The 17,112-nt window shown below is 38.4% G+C and overlaps 1 protein-coding gene across 4 annotated transcripts in view; it reads left to right on the top strand.

Annotated features, from left to right (window-relative positions):
* The window catches only part of MEOX1 (mesenchyme homeobox 1), a 37,456-nt gene extending 22,056 nt beyond the window's left edge, over positions 1-15,400 (top strand). For all 4 annotated transcript variants that reach the window (XM_074223783.1, XM_074223779.1, XM_074223782.1 and 1 more), the window contains exons 3-4: positions 11,772-11,944; positions 12,668-15,400. In XM_074223783.1, the coding sequence (XP_074079884.1) occupies positions 11,772-11,944; positions 12,668-12,790 (296 nt within the window). In that variant the 3' untranslated portion in view covers positions 12,791-15,400. The remainder of the gene's footprint in view (positions 1-11,771; positions 11,945-12,667) is intronic.
* The last annotated feature ends 1,712 nt before the right edge of the window (positions 15,401-17,112 follow it).

The raw sequence follows: 17,112 nt of genomic DNA on the forward strand, positions 1-17,112 counted from the left end.
AGTTCCTAATGCAGTACTGAGCTTAATAATAAATGTTTACTGAGTATCATGATTTTTTAAAATAGATATAAAGGGCTTGCTTGAGCCCTAATAAGCCCTTGAATAAATTAATGAACAAGCTTTTTATAACCTCTTACTTTGGGCCAGGAACTTCAAGTGGTCTGATATATTCCAGGACAGCAAAATTTCTCTGGAAAAGAAGCACTGACACCAGACAATAACCCCTTCCCTCCTCCACCCTTAGTGCCTCCCACCTAGCCCTGGGCTCCTAACTCCAAATCCTTGTTGATTTGGGGTGTTTGTGGCTTTCTCTGCACTTTGTCTAGATGACTCAGGGAGGAGAAAACAGACCTCCTCAGAGGCCCTGCAGCCAATTCATCTTAATGATGTAAAACCTGAGGCCACAACATAGAAATCACTTGGTGGGGAGGCGAGGGAGAGACGGGATTAACAAGAGCAAAGTGTTTTGTTCAGAGGAAGGATGGGGAAACCCAACACTGTCTGCTCACAAATTGTTTTAGCATGAGCCTTTCCTTGGCCCTTCTACAGAAGGAAGGAGCCAACTACTCCCCTCCCCTTCTCCTCATGCACTCTCCAGGTCTAGAGGATAAGGAATGAAGTCTGATAGGATTTGGGAAGTCCAGCACACAGACACTGAGAATCTCAATAGTTTGCTACACATATTTACCATAGTATGAGTGGTAATGGCAACAGCAATGGTGATAATGGTAATAATTGTAGTAATTGTGAACAGTGGTCATAAGATAATAAATTTAAAATAGTTTTCTATCCACTCTGAGCCACCTCACCAACTTGGCACTTTCCAGGGAGCAACTACTCCCAGGTTCAAACTATACTGTGGTTCTGGATTCAATAGCTCACAAGACCCCAGCAGTGTGCTTCCCTTTAATAGACAACAGTTAGACAAAATAGTTCAAAGCAAAGGCATTTACTGAAACAGAACATAAAGAACAATAGCTACAAAATACTCCCTTGCTAGAGATCTGGGGCATATTCTACAATTACATTAAGCATCAGTGGGAAGGGTGAACATATACACAGAGGAAGATGGAAGCGTGAAGGCAGCATTTCCCAGAAACTCTTTCCCAAAAAAACTCCAAAAGCCATCAAATTATGACTCTAGTCAAAATTTAGAGGGGTAGAACCCACAGAAAGACTGAGTGATACATTTTCCCAGTCCAATATAACTTAGAAGTTCTGCTGGAAAGGTGTGTTTCACCAGGACTGGGATCTCCCCAAAAGGGCCTGGCTACAGCTCAGCTCAGCCCAGTCCAGTCCAGTCCAGGGATCACCAGGAACTGATTGAAGGGGAGGTGAGAGAACTCTGCTGCACCAGAATGAGTATAGAGTGAGGAGCACTGACCTCAGAGCAGCCCTGCAGTGAGAACCTGCAGCAGGAATCTGGGGAAACCAGCCTGCACCTCCAGAGCACATCCCACAGAAGGTAAGGGAGTCAGGGAAGACTGCAGAAATCTCTCTGCTCTCCCTGGGGTAGTACTCTGCTATTTGCCCACACTCAGATACAGGTTGCAGTTTGGCCTTCCATACTAAGATAGCAAGGACTCTCCTCACAGTTCCAGGGCAGAGGGGAGTGCCTGTGGTCATCTACATATCAAAGCACAGGCAAAAGAACATAAGACCTTGGAGAAATAAAGGTCCTAGTGGGTGTCCCCAAAAAAACCCAAAGCAGTTGTCCCAATAATACTCAAAAGCTCAAGAAGCACCCCAAAACCTGACACAGACTGGAGAAATGTGTAAACAGAGAAAAAAGAGGAACATGATTGAGAAATTCTTTGTTTATGATCCCAAGAAGGCTCAAAATACTCAATCTGAAGATGAGGAAGTACAAGCTCCTGCATCTAAAGATTCCAAGAAAAACAGAATTTGGGCTCAGGCTATGACAGAGCTCAAAAAAGATTTTGAAAATCAAGTAAGGGAGATAGAAGAAAAAATGGGAAAAGAAATGAGAGAGATGCATGAAAAAGATGAACAAGAAGTCAACAGCTTAGTCAAGTAGATCCAAAAAAATGCTGAAGAAAATAACATGTTAAAAACCAGCATAAGTCAAATGGATAAAACAGTTCAAAAAGTTATTGAAGAGAAGAAGAATGCTTTAAAAAGCAGAATTGGCCAGATGGAAAAAGAAATAAGAAAGCTCTCTGAGGAAAACAAATCCTTCAGATATAGAATGGAACTAAGGGAATCTGACTTTACAAGAAGTCAAGACACAATACTTCAACACCAAAACAATGAAAAATTAGAAGAAAATGTGACACATCTCATTTAAAAAAAAAACAGATCTGGAAAACAGATTCAGAAAGATAATTTTAAAATTATTGGGATACCTGTAAATCATGGTCAGGAAAACAGCCTTGACCTCAATTTTAAAGAAATCCTACAGGAAAATTACCCTGATAGCCTAGAAGCAGAGGGCAAAATAGAAATTGAGAGAATCCACCAATCTCCCCAAGAAAGAGATCCAAAAAAAAAAACCAACCCCCAGGAATATTATAGCCAAGTTCTAGAACTCCCAAGTCAAAGAGAAAATATTACAAGCAGCCAGAAGGACACAATTCAAATATTGTGCAGCTGCAGTCAGGATCATGCAGGACATAGCAGCAACTACATTAAGGGTTCATAGGAAGGCGAAAGAGCTTGGAATGCAACTGAGAATCAACTACCCAGGAAAACTGAACATCCTCTTCCAGGGGAAAAGATGGACTTTCAAAGAACCAGAGGAATTTCAAATGTTCCTGTTGAAATGACCAGAGCTGAACAGAAATTTGACCTTCAAATACAGGACTCAGGTGAAGCATAGAGAGCAGAGGAGAAGGGTAAAATATGAGGGATTTAACGATGATGAACTGTATGTATTCTTGCATAGAAAAATGATACTGATAATACTCATATGAAACGTCTCATTTAATAGAGCAAGTAGAAAGAGCTTTTATAGATGAAGTACAGGCAAGAGCTGAATTTGAAGATATGATATATTGTAAAAATGGAGTCATTGGCTAAGAGGGAAATGCACTGGGAGTAAGAGAAAGGAGAGGTGGAATAGGCTAAAATATTTCGTATAAAAGATTTCTTTTTACAATGAGCTTTTGCAATGATATGGAAGGGGGAAGGCAAGGTGGAATGAGGGAACCTTCACTCTCATCAGAAATGGCTCAAAGAAGAAACAGCATACACACTCAATAGGGTATAGGCATCTAGAGTAAAAAGGAGAGAAAGGGGAAAGGGGGAAGGGGAGGATGTGGGTGAGAGAGGAGAGGATAGATCAAAGGAGAGAATAGTCAGATATAACACATTTTGTTTTTTACTTCTTGCAAGGGGCTGGGATTGGGTGAGCTGTCCAGGACCATGGGGCTGGGTGGTTGCTGGGTCTCAGGGGTGGTATGTGGGCTTGGAGCCTCTTTGCCCCAAGGCTGGTGATCAGCCCACTGCACCACCCAGCTACCCTACAGCATATTTTAGAAGAGGGACAGAGTGAAAGGAGAGAGAAAATATAATATATGGTAGTGGGGAAGAATGGATGGAGGGAATTACAATCAGCAACAGTGGAAAAATATGGAAGTAACTTTTATGATGGACTTAGAAAGAATGTGACCCACCTGAGACAGAGCTGATGGTATCAGAACACAGACTGAAACACATTTTTTTCCTCTTTCCTTTACTTCATTTCGCATGAGTGTCTATATTTTGGGGAGGAGGGGGTATTATATATTAAAAAATTATGTATTAATAAAATCACTTGTACAAAAATATTCATAGCAGCTCTGTTCATGGTGGCAAAGAATTAGAAATTAAGTAAATGTCCTTCTATTGAGGAATGGCTTAACAAAATGTGGTATATGTATGTGATGGAACACTATTGCTCTGTTAGAAGCCAGGAGGGATGGGAATTCAGGGAAGCCCGGAAAGATTTGCATGGACTGATGCTGAGTGAGATGAGCAGAACCAAAGGAACATTGTGCACCCTAGCAGCAACATGGGGATTATGACCAACCTTGGTGGATTTACTCATTCCATTTGTCCAACAATCAGGCACAATACTTTATTTTTGTTCCTTAAGGATATGATTTCTCTCTCATCACATTCAACTTAAATCAATGTATACCATGGAAACAATGTAAAGACTAACAGACTTCTGCGGGGGGGGGGGGGGAGCAAGATTGGGGAAAAATTGTAAAAAATTAAAAATTAAAAAGAAACATATACACAGAGTATGCTGTTTGAGAGATACACGTATAGAGAACAAATATAGGCAAGACACTACAGGGTACTGATATCATTTCTTTTCTCCTCACATTGCCTCCTGTTGAATTTAGTATTCTTCTAGAAAAGTCACTCAGCTGAGTTCCCAAGTTCTTCTCTTCTTTGAATCTCAATTTCCAAAATTTCCAGATTATTTCTCCCTTAAATTCATAGCCAGTTCTATTTTTTATTTCCCAATGTCATACCTCTGCTCTCTACTTGCTCTTTCTCAATATAGTGTCTCTCTCCCAAGGAAGAGATTGTCTCTCAAGAGCTGAGTCTTAACTTCCACAGCTCTTCTCTCTGCTACTAGAGATCTCACTACTGAAGGCTACCTAGAATTGGTGTTAATGACTGGCTCCTGAAGTTTGTTTGAAAACTTGTTTCACACTTCTTAGAATGGGGCTGGGTGGGTAACAAAGCTTCCTTTTTAATTCTATCAAACTTTTAATTCTATGGCAAATTCCTTTAGACTTCCTTAAAAGTTTAAAACCTTGTCCTTGTTACCTGTCCCTTATGTTCTATGATTTAATTTGTTGGGTTGGAAAAAATAAAATAAGTAAATTACTTGATCCAGGGTATACTGATCAACACATTCCACGAAACTAGTAAGAGTAATAAAAATGAAAATAATTTGAGCTAATGGTTGGAAAGATGAACTGAGTTAAGGTCTTTTTCAGACATATTGGCTCTCTGAACAAGTTACTTAATTCCTCGTTGTCCCCAAGAAGCTCTCTAAGGTTAGAAATTAGCAGGTGCCAAATCTATACAAATAGAGGAAGTTCCTCAGTGAGACCACAGGTAAGATTTAACAGTAATAAAAATATTTACATATCTATGACCTCTTAAGCCTATATAACATACTATAAAAAGTAAAGTGTTGTATTTGGAATTAGAGAAACTCAAAGTCATAGCCTAGCTCTGTGACACAGGATGACTCCTAATCTCTCTTGACCTCAGTTTTCTAATTGCTAAAATGGGAATCCTCAGAGTTGCATATTAATAATAATAATAATAATAATAATAATAATAATAATAAATTTAGCTAGCAAGGGTTCAGCGAGTTCGATAAAATAATATATCGAATTTTATAAACCATAAATCAGTATATAAATATCATTTACTATTATGAAGCACTTTTCTCTCAGCATCTTTGTCAAGTAGATAATATAAGGGCCTCTATTCAGATGTTATGGATCAGAAAACAGAGATCTACTGAGTCATCCAGGATTATACAACTAGTACGTGTTATAAGTCTGTCTTCCTACTGTCAGGCTAGTATACTTTTCCATGATGCATGGCCTCTGGCATAAGTTTTTGTAGATAAGAACTGGGAATTGTCCCACATAAGGTTAAAAGTCTGGACTTTGAGTCAGGAGACCTTGGTTTGAATTGCAGTTCCACTATTAGAGTCCTGTGAGACCTCATACAAGTCATTTTCCTTCTTTTCTATCTATAAAATGGGTATATTGTACCTTGGTTGTGCCTTCCAGTTCTAAATCTACAAACCAACAAACTAAACCTTGCTCATCCTTCAAGACCCTTCCTCCTCCTTTAAGCCTTCCTGGACTGATCCAGTCCAACACTTCCTTTCCCTAAATTCCTATGTATAGCAGTCACTATACCACTCATTCAGCATATCCTGCCTCTTGTTATCAATTAGTTTTTCTAGTATCCAAGGACCAATTAGATTGTAAGTTCCTTGAGATCAGAAGCTCTGTCCAGAAAAAAAATGATGCCATAGGAATCAGGAAACCTGGGTTTATATAAGCCAATCACTTAAGCCCTCTGATCTTCAGGTCAGAGAACTCTGAGGCCCAGAGATGCTATAAGAAAATAACTTTCTAACCCTGAAAGTACTATATATATACACATATGTAAATTATTAAATGAATAAATGACTGAACTCATTATCTTTCCCCCAAAATCCTTCCTTTTCCCAAACTTCCCAATTGTTGTTAAGGGAACACCTGGACTCACAACCTAGGCATCATCCTTGATCCCTCTTTCTCTCCCCTCTTCCACAATATCCAATCAGTGGTCAGGACTTGGAATTTCTACCTTTTTAACATATCTTGAATATGCCCCCTTCTCTCTTCTGATACTCACCATCTGGTGCAGGCCCTCACCAACTCTCACCTGAACCATTGCAATAGCCTACTGCTGGGTCAGCCTTCCTCAGTTTTCTCCCCACTCCAATCCATCCTACATTCAACCATCAAACTCATCTTACAAGTAAGTTTTACCATATCACCCACTGTTTACCCAATGGTTCCTTCTTCCCTCCAGAATCAAATATAAATTCTTCCTAATGTTCAAAGTCTTATATGACAACCTGGTCCCTTCCTATCTTTCCAATCCTTTTAAACCTTACTCCACTCTGCATGTCCTAATCCAGTGACACTGGTTCTTTGATGTACTTTGCATATCTGCCTACTCTGGGCATTTTCTTTTTTTTCTTTTCTTTTTAAAAAAATTCTTTAATATTTTATTTTTCTGCAATCACATGAAAAAAACAATTTCTGACATTTGTTTTTAAAATTATGGGTTTTAAATTCTCTCCCTTTCTCCCTCCCCATTCCCCTTATTGAGAAGGCAAGAAATTTGACATAGGTTATTCCTGTGTAGTCATATTTCCATTTTAGTCATGTGTGGAAGAAAACATAGACCAAAGGGGGGAAAAAAACTTTAAAAAAGAAAGTGAATAAGTATGCTTTAATTTGTATTTAGATTTTATTCATTCTTTTTCTAGAGATGGATAGCATTTTTTCATCTTAAGTCCTTCAGAGTTTTCTTGGATCATTGTATTGCTAAGAATAGCTAAATGATTCCTAGCTAATTACTGTGCAGCTATTCTTTTGTACATAGTACATTTCACTTTGAGTCAGTTCATGTTAAGTCTTTCCAGATTTTTCTGAGAGCATTCTGCTCACCACTACTTTTCGCACAATAGTATTCCATCACAACCACATAGAACAATTTGTTCAGCCATTCCCCAATTGATGGGCATACTCCCAATTTCCAATTCCCTACCACCAGAAAAAAGCTGCTAAAAATATTTCCATATATATAAGTCCTTTTCCCTTTTGCTTTTTATCATTTTTTTGGATATAGATCTAGTAGTGGCACTGCTAGGTCAAATGTATGCAGTTTTATAATCCTTTGGGCATAGTTCCAAATTATTCTAAAAATGATTGAATCTTTTCATAACTACAAATAGGGCATTTATTTCTCATTTTTGCTATATCCCATCCAATATTTGTCATTCTCCTTTTCTCTCCTATTAGCCAATTTAATAGATTTGAGGTAGTACCTCAGAATTGTTTCAATTGGCATTCTTCCAATCAATAGTAATTTAGAACACTTTTTCATATGGCTGTAGATAGCTTTGATTACTTCATCTGAAAACTGTTCACATGTCCTGATCAATTATCAGTTCGGTAATGGCTCCTATTTATAAAAATTTGACTCCATTCTCTAAATATTTCAGAAATGAGAATTTTATCAGAGAAATTTGCTTTAAAATTTTTTCATAGTTATAATTGCCAAATGTATTTCTACCCTCCCATTTATTCTATTCTCTCACTTCTTTCCCTCTATCCTTCCTCAAAAGTATTTTGTTTATGACCACCCCTTCCCCAACCTCCCCTCCCTTACTTCACACACCCCCTTCTCATATTCCTTTCCCCTCCTACTTTCCTATAGGGTAAGATAGATTTCTATACCCAATTGAATGTGTATGTTATTCCCTCATTGAGTCAATTCTTATGATTGTTAAGATTCACTGATTCCCCTCTCTTTCCCTCCATTGTAAAAACTTTTTCTTGGCTCTTTCATGTGAGATAATATGTTCCATTCTATCTCTTCCTTTCCCTTTCACATCCCTTAATTTTATTTTTTTAGATATCATCCCTTCATTTCCAACTCATACCTGTGTCTTCTACCCATATATACTTCTAATTGCCCTAATAATGAGAAAGTTTTTATAAGCTTAAAGTATCAGCTTCCCATGTAGTTATACAAACAGTTCAACTTTATTAAGTCCTTGTGATTTCCCTTTCTTGTTTGCCTTTTTTATGCTTCTCTTAAGTCTTTTATTATGAAGGTCAGACTTTCTGTTCTACTCTGGTCTTTTCATTAAGAATGCTTAAAATTCCTTTATTTCATTGAATATACATTCTTCCCCCCACCCCCCAAAGGATTATATTCAGTTTTGCTGAGTACCTACTCTTGACTGTGATCCTAAATCCTTTGTCTGGAATATTATATTCCAAGATCTCTATTCCTTTCATCAAAAAGCTGCTAAATCTTGTTATCTTGATTGTGGCTCCACAATACTTGAGTTGTTTCTTTCTGGCTGCTTGCAATATTCTCTCCTTTGCCTAGGAGCTTTGGAATTTGATTACAATATTCCTGGGAGTTTTCTTTTGGAGATCTCTTTTAGGAGGTGAATGATGAGTTCTTTGAATTTCTACTTTAACTTCTGGTTCTAGCATATCAAGGCAGTTTTTCTTGATGATTTCTTGAAAGATAATGTCTAGGCTTTTTTTTTATCATGGCTTTCAGGTTATGCAAAAAATTTTTTAATCGTCTTTCTTGATTCTGTTTTCTAGTTCCATTGTTTTTTTCATTATTTTTAAATGAGATATTTCACATTGTTTTCTATTTTTTATTCTTTTGCTTTTATTTTACTGTTTCTTGATTTCTCAAAATTAGCCCCCATTTGCTCAATTCTTATTTTTTTTATGTTTTTGCAAGGCAATGGGGTTAAGTGGCTTGCCCAAGGCCACACAGCTAGGTAATTATTAAGTGTCTGAGGCTGGATTTGAACACAGGTACTCCTGACTCCAGGACCAGTGCTCTATCCACTGTGCCACCTAGCTGCCCCTCAATTCTTATTTATAAGAAATTTTTTTCTTCAGTGAGTTTTTGTGCCTCCTTTTCCATTTGGTCATTTCTACTTTTCAAGACATTCTCCTGATTGACTTTTTTGTACTTCTTTTGCCATTTGGCCTACTCTGTTTTTTTAAGGTGATATTTTCTTAGGCATTTTTTTTCTGTCTCCTTTATCAAGCTATTGACTCCTTTTTCATGATTTTCTTGCATCATTCTCATTTCACTTCCTAATTTTTCTTCTACCTCTCTTACTTGATTTTCAAAATTCTTTTTGAACTTTTCCATGGTCTGAAACTAATTCATTAGAACTTTGACTTGTTAACTTCTTAATTTGTGTTTTGATCTTCTCAACAGTATTGTAACTTTCTATGGCCAGAATTTTGTTCAGTTGTTTGCCCATTTTCCCAGTTTATTTCTTGATTTTTAATTCCTTTGCTAAAATGGGACTCTGCTTCCAAGGTGGAGGGCTCCCAACCTTCAGGAGTTTTGTGCACTTGTTTTCTTTCTTTTTAGGTTTTTGCAAGGCAAATGGGGTTAAGTGGCTTGCCCAAGGCCACACAGCTAGGTAATTATTAAGTGTCTGAGACCGGATTTGAACCCAGGTACTCCTGACTCCAGGGCTGGTGCTTTATCCACTGTGCCACCTAGCCGCCCCTTGTGTACTTGTTTTCAAAGATACTTCTAGGAACCTATAAGTTTCAGTACTTCCAAGCTGGTATGATCTAAGGAGAGGTATATTTACTACTCTCCTGACCTGTGCTCTAGCCTGTGAGTGACCACAAGAAGTCTTGTCTGCCCTTGAAACTATGACAAAAATCCCTGCTCCAATGCGACTGCAAGTTCTGGTGTGCTAATGTTCCTCCTCACACTGATACCAGGACTGCAACCCAGATCTGATGATGGGCAAAACAACAGAGTCCAGCCCACAGTGCCTGCAAAGGGACCCTCTAATCTCCTTTTGATCAGTTGTTCAAACACCGCCCCCTTTACTAACCATGGAATGCTACTACTGATTCAATGACTCCTAAGAGCTGCTCCTGATCTGCTAGGGCTGAGTCTGTGCTCTATTCTCACCCAGGTGCAACAGACCTTTCCTACCAACCTTCTAAGTTGCCTTAGGCTTGAAAATTATTTCAATTCATCCTTTTGAGAGTTCTGCCATTTCAGAATGTGTTTTATGGTATTATTTAAAGGTGTTCAGAGTGCTTGATGGGGAGCTCTGGCAAGTCATTTCTTTTTCTCCACAATATTTTGGCTCCATTTCCTACTCTGGGCATTTCCCTGGCTGTTACTTCTGCCTAAAATGTTCTCTTCCTCATCTTTGCCTCGTAGCTTCCCTGACTTCCTTGAGCTCTTGCCTAAAGTCCCATCTTGCAAAAGACAATTTTTCCAGTCCTTAATCTTAGCACTTTCCCTCTGAGATTACCTGAGATTTATCCTGTGTATATTTTATTTGATCATACTGGTCTGCATGTTGTCTACCCCATTGACCTGTAAGCTTCTTGACAACAGGAATTTGGCTGGGGGGGGGGGAGGGGAGGAAGAGTAGAAAGAAGAGGTAGGAGATCCTTTCTTTGTATCCCTAGCACTTCTCACATCAGTAGGCACTTAAAATTGAGTAACTAGGGTAGCTAGGTACACAGGACACCATATTTGAAGTCAGGAAGTCTCAAATTCCTAGGTTCAAATCTGGTCTCAGACACTTGGTAGTTGTATGGCTCTGGGCAAGTCACTTAACCCTCTTTGCCTCGGTCTACTTAACTGTAAAATGAACTTGAGAAGGAAATGGCAATTCATTCCATCTCCTTCACTAAGTAGAGTCAAGAAGAGTCAGACATGACTAAAAGAAAATTGACTGACTGACATTGACTAACAAGACCCAGCTTTCTTTATCAGTCTGTTCTTCCACATTTCAAAAGATAAAAGAAGTCAGATTTCTTCCCCCACCTTCCCCAGTCAAATACACTGAAAAAGCTGACTGGTTTGCAAGTGGTCCCCCTAAAGGAATGTAAACACCTTGAGAGCAGAGACTTTTGGTTGTCTTTGGGTCTCATGATTGAGCACAATGAACACAGTAGATGCTTAATGAATTCTTATTGAATTAATATCTTGGGATCGTAGGTCCAGAGCTAGAAGGAAAGCTCAGAGGCCAGCTAATCCAACCCTATCATTTTACAGATGAGGAAAATGAGACTCAGGAGGTTAATTGATTTATCCAAAATCATGCAGCTAATATAAAAAAATTGAGTTGAATTGAATTGTTGTTGTATATGTTTATATGTGTATGCATGTTACACACACACATATAAATATATATGTATATATATACATATATATATTATATAGTTGGGGGATTAAGAGAATTTAGATCAGGGAGCAAAAAGAACTGTCCAACTTACCTAGAGAGGTGAGAGAGGTCAAATGTTTCTCAGGAGGTCTGTTAAAATGAGAAAGGAGAAAAATAGTCCTGACTAGATGCAGAAAAAGACACAGTGGCTTGTGGAAGAATTCGATACAGGTTCTTCAATTAGTGTCTTCCTTCTGAGAAAAACAATATCTCTTCAACCTCTTTATTTTTTCTCTCCCTGCCCCTCCAGAAAACCTGGACTGCCGAGGGAAACCAGAAACCAGTAGCAAAGCTCGCAAGGAACGGACAGCCTTCACTAAGGAACAGCTGAGGGAACTGGAGGCAGAATTTGCCCATCACAACTACCTGACAAGACTCAGGAGATATGAGATTGCCGTGAACCTGGACCTCACTGAGCGTCAGGTATAGGAACCTCTTTGAACTTTACTTTTCCCTATTCTTTCTTCTCTTCTTCCTCTCCTTTATCTTCTCTTTCCTTCCTTTCTCTCCTTATCCCTCCTCTCCCCTCATTTCCATTCCCCACCTCTCCTGAGTCCTTCTTTAACTCTTCCCTCCACAGTCCTTCTCTCTCTATCCTGCACTTTCCTCTTCTCTCCTCTACCTCTTCTTTCCAATTGCCTCTCCTCATCCCCTTCCTTCCCTTTTCCTCCATTTTTCTCTCTCTTCTTTCTTCTCCTCCTTTTCATGTCATTCTACTCCTTTTTTCTCTCTTCCCCTCTCCCCTTCTTATTTTCCTTTTTCTCTCTTCTCAATGCCAGTTACTTTTATCTTTTCTTCCTTCCTTTTATCTTTTCTTCCTCTTCCTTCTGCCTTCCCTCCCCTTCCCCATTTTATCTTCTTTTCCCCAAGCCCTTTGTCTGTTTAATGAATGTACTTCTTTCCTGTCTCCCAGATGATCTTAAGGTTTGTCTTCAGGCAGACCCTTGGGCTCTCTGGAATAGGTAGTAGTGAAGAAAGTGAAATGAATGAAAATATTGATGATACAGCCTTTTCCATCTCTACTCTTTGAGTATGCTAAAGTAACTGGCTATTCTATCCTTTAAGGCTAAATTAAACATTGACATAGGGGAGAAGTCACATCAATTCTAAGTCATTAAATTTGTTCTTATCCTTTCTTCTTCCCAGGTCAAGGTGTGGTTCCAAAATCGAAGGATGAAATGGAAGCGAGTGAAAGGGGGGCAGCCTGTTTCCCCCCAGGAGCAAGATACTGAAGATGTGGACTCTGCAGCTTCCTTAAGTTCAGAGTGAGACACTCTATGAAGAGAGAAATGGGACTGGGGAGCTATGACCCCAAACAACTCTTCCCCCACCTGCCCTACTCTACAGATTATACCCCTGAAACCCTGAAAGACATCCCCAAACTCTTCTCTCTATTAAAAGGGAGACTTAAAAAACTCAACTCCTATGGAACCTTGAAGGCTCCAGAGAAAAAAATCTTCTATTTGATTTAATTTACTGACCTTGTCTACTTTAAAAAAAACTTAATGACTCTCCCACCTCCCATCCCAATCCAACCACAAAGTCATTGGGTGCCTATGTCAGGAAGCAACTGCAAAAATTGAAGACTTTAGGCCAAACTAAAAAGGCTTCCCCTCTTCAGTTAAGGTGGTCCTTCTGAGGGACTTCCTGGATCCCTGACTTATCCTATATGCTGATTCCCCCATCCCCTGCCTCTCCTATTCTCTTTCCCAGTCCCATCATGGAGCCAGAGCTCAAACTAGAGTTCTTAACTACATATGAGAGATGTCTCTCCATCCAGTGGCACATTTGATGGCTCTATTGATGACCTTCCAGAATGAGAACAAATAAAGGAAATGGACACCTATTTCCCAATGCTCATCCCAACCAATCTGTTCTTTGAGTTTAAGACTTTGGATCCCCCTCTTTTTTGATACTTTGAAATTTTCCAGAAAACAAATATAAGTGAGGATACCAAGGGCAGAAGTTCTAATGCCTTTCCCTGGTCATAAGAATCTGAAGAGCCTTTCCCTTTGATCTAACAAAATTTGCTTTACAAGTATCTGACCATAGAGCTAAGTGTTCCATTTTCTCACTGGAATATCACCCTCAAAGCTTTGGTCCTGGTATGTGTGGGAGGGTTGAGGCAGCATATTAGGAGAATGCTAAAATGTCTCTTTAAAATCCTAGAGTTGGGTTATTTGAGACATGATATAACCAAATGGGCCTATTCATATTTAATTTAGCTGCCTCTAATTCTGTTGAAGAAAAAAGAGAAGGGAGGAAAGAGACCCCCCTCATAATAACATATCTCTACAAAGTTAATACCAGGTTGTTGGTGTGTGGTCAGTAGGCCTCCTCCATACCCCATACAGTATAACACTAAGCCCAAAGCTATGTGGTCCCCTAGCTTTAGTGAGAGAGGACCAAGGTTCAGGTTGTACCTCCAACACATCATTTGTACCAAGTCATTTTACTCCTATTCCATAGTCCTCAATTTGTTCATCCAAATCAGGGGATTGAACTAGGTGATCTCTGAGGTCCCTCTGAGGTACAGACTGATAATACAGAGATTATGCCTTAATTCATGATGATTATCTGAAAATGCCAATGGTCTGGGAAGTTGGATTTCAGAATTGTAAATGAGGACCTCAATATGAAGAAGGTCAATAGTAGGACAGGGTGGCCTATGAAAAAAGAAAGTTGTCTAATGTCAGGGTTCCATATCATAACGGAGTTCCAACACAAAATATTCCAAATGAAATGTTCCCTTTTTATGTTGATAGATTCATCTTTACTCTTTTCAATTCAATACAACAAACATTTGTTTATACCTACTGTAAAAAAGGCACTGTGTTCCTTTACATTGTCCATAGGGGTATAGTTCTCATAATTTGTACCTCCTCTTCAGTGATAGAGCAATAATGTTGATGAGCAGGGATATGCCTATGAGAGCACTGGCTTAAAAACCATCTAACCTATTGCTAGGTGGTATAGTAGCTAGGCCACCAAGTCTAGAGTCAGGAAGACTCATCTTCCTGAGTTCAAATGTGGTCCCAGAGGCTTACTAGATGGGTAAATTTACTCTGGGTAAATCACTAAATCCTGTTTTCCTCAGTTTTCTCATCTATAAAATAAGCTGGAGAAGAAAATGGCAAACCACTCTAATATCTCTACCAAAAACCCCCAAATGGGGTCACAAATTGTCAAACACAGCTGAAAACAGCTAAAATCCTCATGCTCTGATGAATGATAACAGATATTTCTGGGAAAGAAACACCTCCCCCCATTTCCCAAAGGAAACCCCACTCAGGCTAGTTCTTAATCCCCCTGAGTCAATGCACTGCAGAAGGTAAGGTAGTCAGGAATGAAATCTTTGATCTTTCATATGTGGTTTTAAATGGTTACAAAAACCATGGAAATTGTTCATCAACTGGGATGGCTGACTTTAGCATCTGTAATTTTTTGTAAAGCACAACTGTATATTTTTCATCAATCTTACTTTTCAAGATCATTATACTTTAAAATCCTGAAGCAAAACATCAATAAAAAATACAAAATACTTGGGCTTTTCCCCTCCTTTCCCTCTTATCTTGTGCACACTTATCTTGTGCACACTTATCTTTCATTTCTGGTGATAACCTGATTCTTGCCTAAATGAAACTAAAATAGGCAGTCTTTGAATGCAAAGAAAATTGGAGGGGGAAAAGACATTGTGCAGATGAAACTATTTTCCATCTCTCCCCCTATATATTCCTGAAAATGGTGCAAAGGAAATCTTGGCAAAATAAAATATTTTCCCATTGACTTGCAATATAATTTCAGTAATAAAAATAACTGCCTGTTGAAGGGAGAGTGTGTAAAAATCCTTGCCTAAAATACACTAGTACCTTGACTTGTCCCTAAATTCCATCAGCAAAAACAAATGAGTTGGGAGGAGAGAATGATTTAGAGGAGAAAATGATGAATTCAATTTTAGCCTTGCTAGTGTTAATAAGTTTGAGGTATGTTGAGACACACAAGTGGGGATGTCCAGGTGAACAATTAGAAATGTGGGACCAGAAGTAGGGAAGAGATTGTGACCAGAGATAATAGTTATGGAGATCATCTGCTTAAAGATGATAATAGAAGCCTTGGGAGATGATGAAATAATAATGATAATAACTGGCATTTATAGCATTTTAAAGTTTAGAAGTTGCTCTATATACATTATTTTATCTTCATAATAACTTATTTTATTATTTTATCTTCATAATAACTTTGGGAGGTTATTATGAGAATGGAAGAGTGGGATTTAGGAAAATGGGAATGAGATTTCTCCTCCTCCTCCCTTCATCCCCTCATTCCCATCGGTTCTTCAATGAGAGTTTTTTTCATTTGATAAGGACAAGTTATTGATAAGGGGTTTAATTTTTTAATCCAATTTTGTTTTTCAGGTTCACATTCTTTCCCCCTCCTTTCTCTCTCCCCTCTCCTACTTTCCTGAAAAAGCAAGAACAACAGAGCCTATTAGAAGCATGTTTAGTCAAACAAAATAAATTCTTGTGTCAAAAAAAGTCTCAATCATAGCAAGAGATTCATGAATGAATAGATGGTAAGTGGACAGGATGAGTGAATGTAATCTGTTCCCAATAGTTTGACAGTAGAAAGGAGAAACAAGTAGAAAAATAATCTATGGAAAAACAAAATCTAGGAGAGTTTTTTTTTTAATTACAGGAAGATCTGAGAATTCTGTAGACTGAGGAGGAAGGAGTCAAAATAAGAGAAATACCAAAGACTTGAAAGGAAAAGAGATGATTAATAGAATAATAGCAAAAGACAAGGAAGGATATAGGATCGAGGACACAAGCAGAATAGTGTTAGCAGGGAGGAAACTCACCTCATCAATCCATTAATTGACAAGCATTTATTTATTAAACTGTGTGTGTGTGTGTGTGTGTGTGTGTGTGTGTGTGTGTGTATCAGACACTGGCCTACACAAAGGAAAGACAAACATAAAATTGAAATAGTAGCTTGTCCTCAAGCTTATATTCTATCAGGGAATACAATATGTATGCATATTTTTATATATAATGTGTATAATATATAAAATATTATAGGGGCAGCTAGGTGGAGCATTAGATAGAGCACCAGCCCTTGAGTCAGATGAACCTGAGTTCAAATCCAGCCTCAGACACTTAATATCTGAGTGTGATCTTGGGCAAGTCACTTTAACCCCATTACCTTACAAAAACTATATATATATATATATATATATATATATATATATATATATATATATATATATACATAATTAAAAACAAATAATAAATACAAGATAATTTTAAAGAGAAGGTATTACTAGATGGAGGCTGAGGGGATATCAGGAAATATCTCATGTAAGGGATGATACTTGAACTGAGATTTAAAGAAACTAGGAATTCTAAGAGGCAGAAATAAAGAGGAAATAGGATCCAAGCATTTTGTTCAAAAGCAGAGATACAAAAGATGAGAGAGTGTCTATGATGTGGAAGGGGGGAATGGGGGAGATTGTATGGGATAGTCTAGTCTTTCCCTGGAAGGGAAAGTGATGGGATGACGGTGACGGTGGAGTCTTGCAGAGAGGTAGTTTG

This window comes from Macrotis lagotis, chromosome 2 (assembly GCF_037893015.1).
Source record: "Macrotis lagotis isolate mMagLag1 chromosome 2, bilby.v1.9.chrom.fasta, whole genome shotgun sequence".
NCBI lineage: Eukaryota > Metazoa > Chordata > Mammalia > Peramelemorphia > Peramelidae > Macrotis > Macrotis lagotis.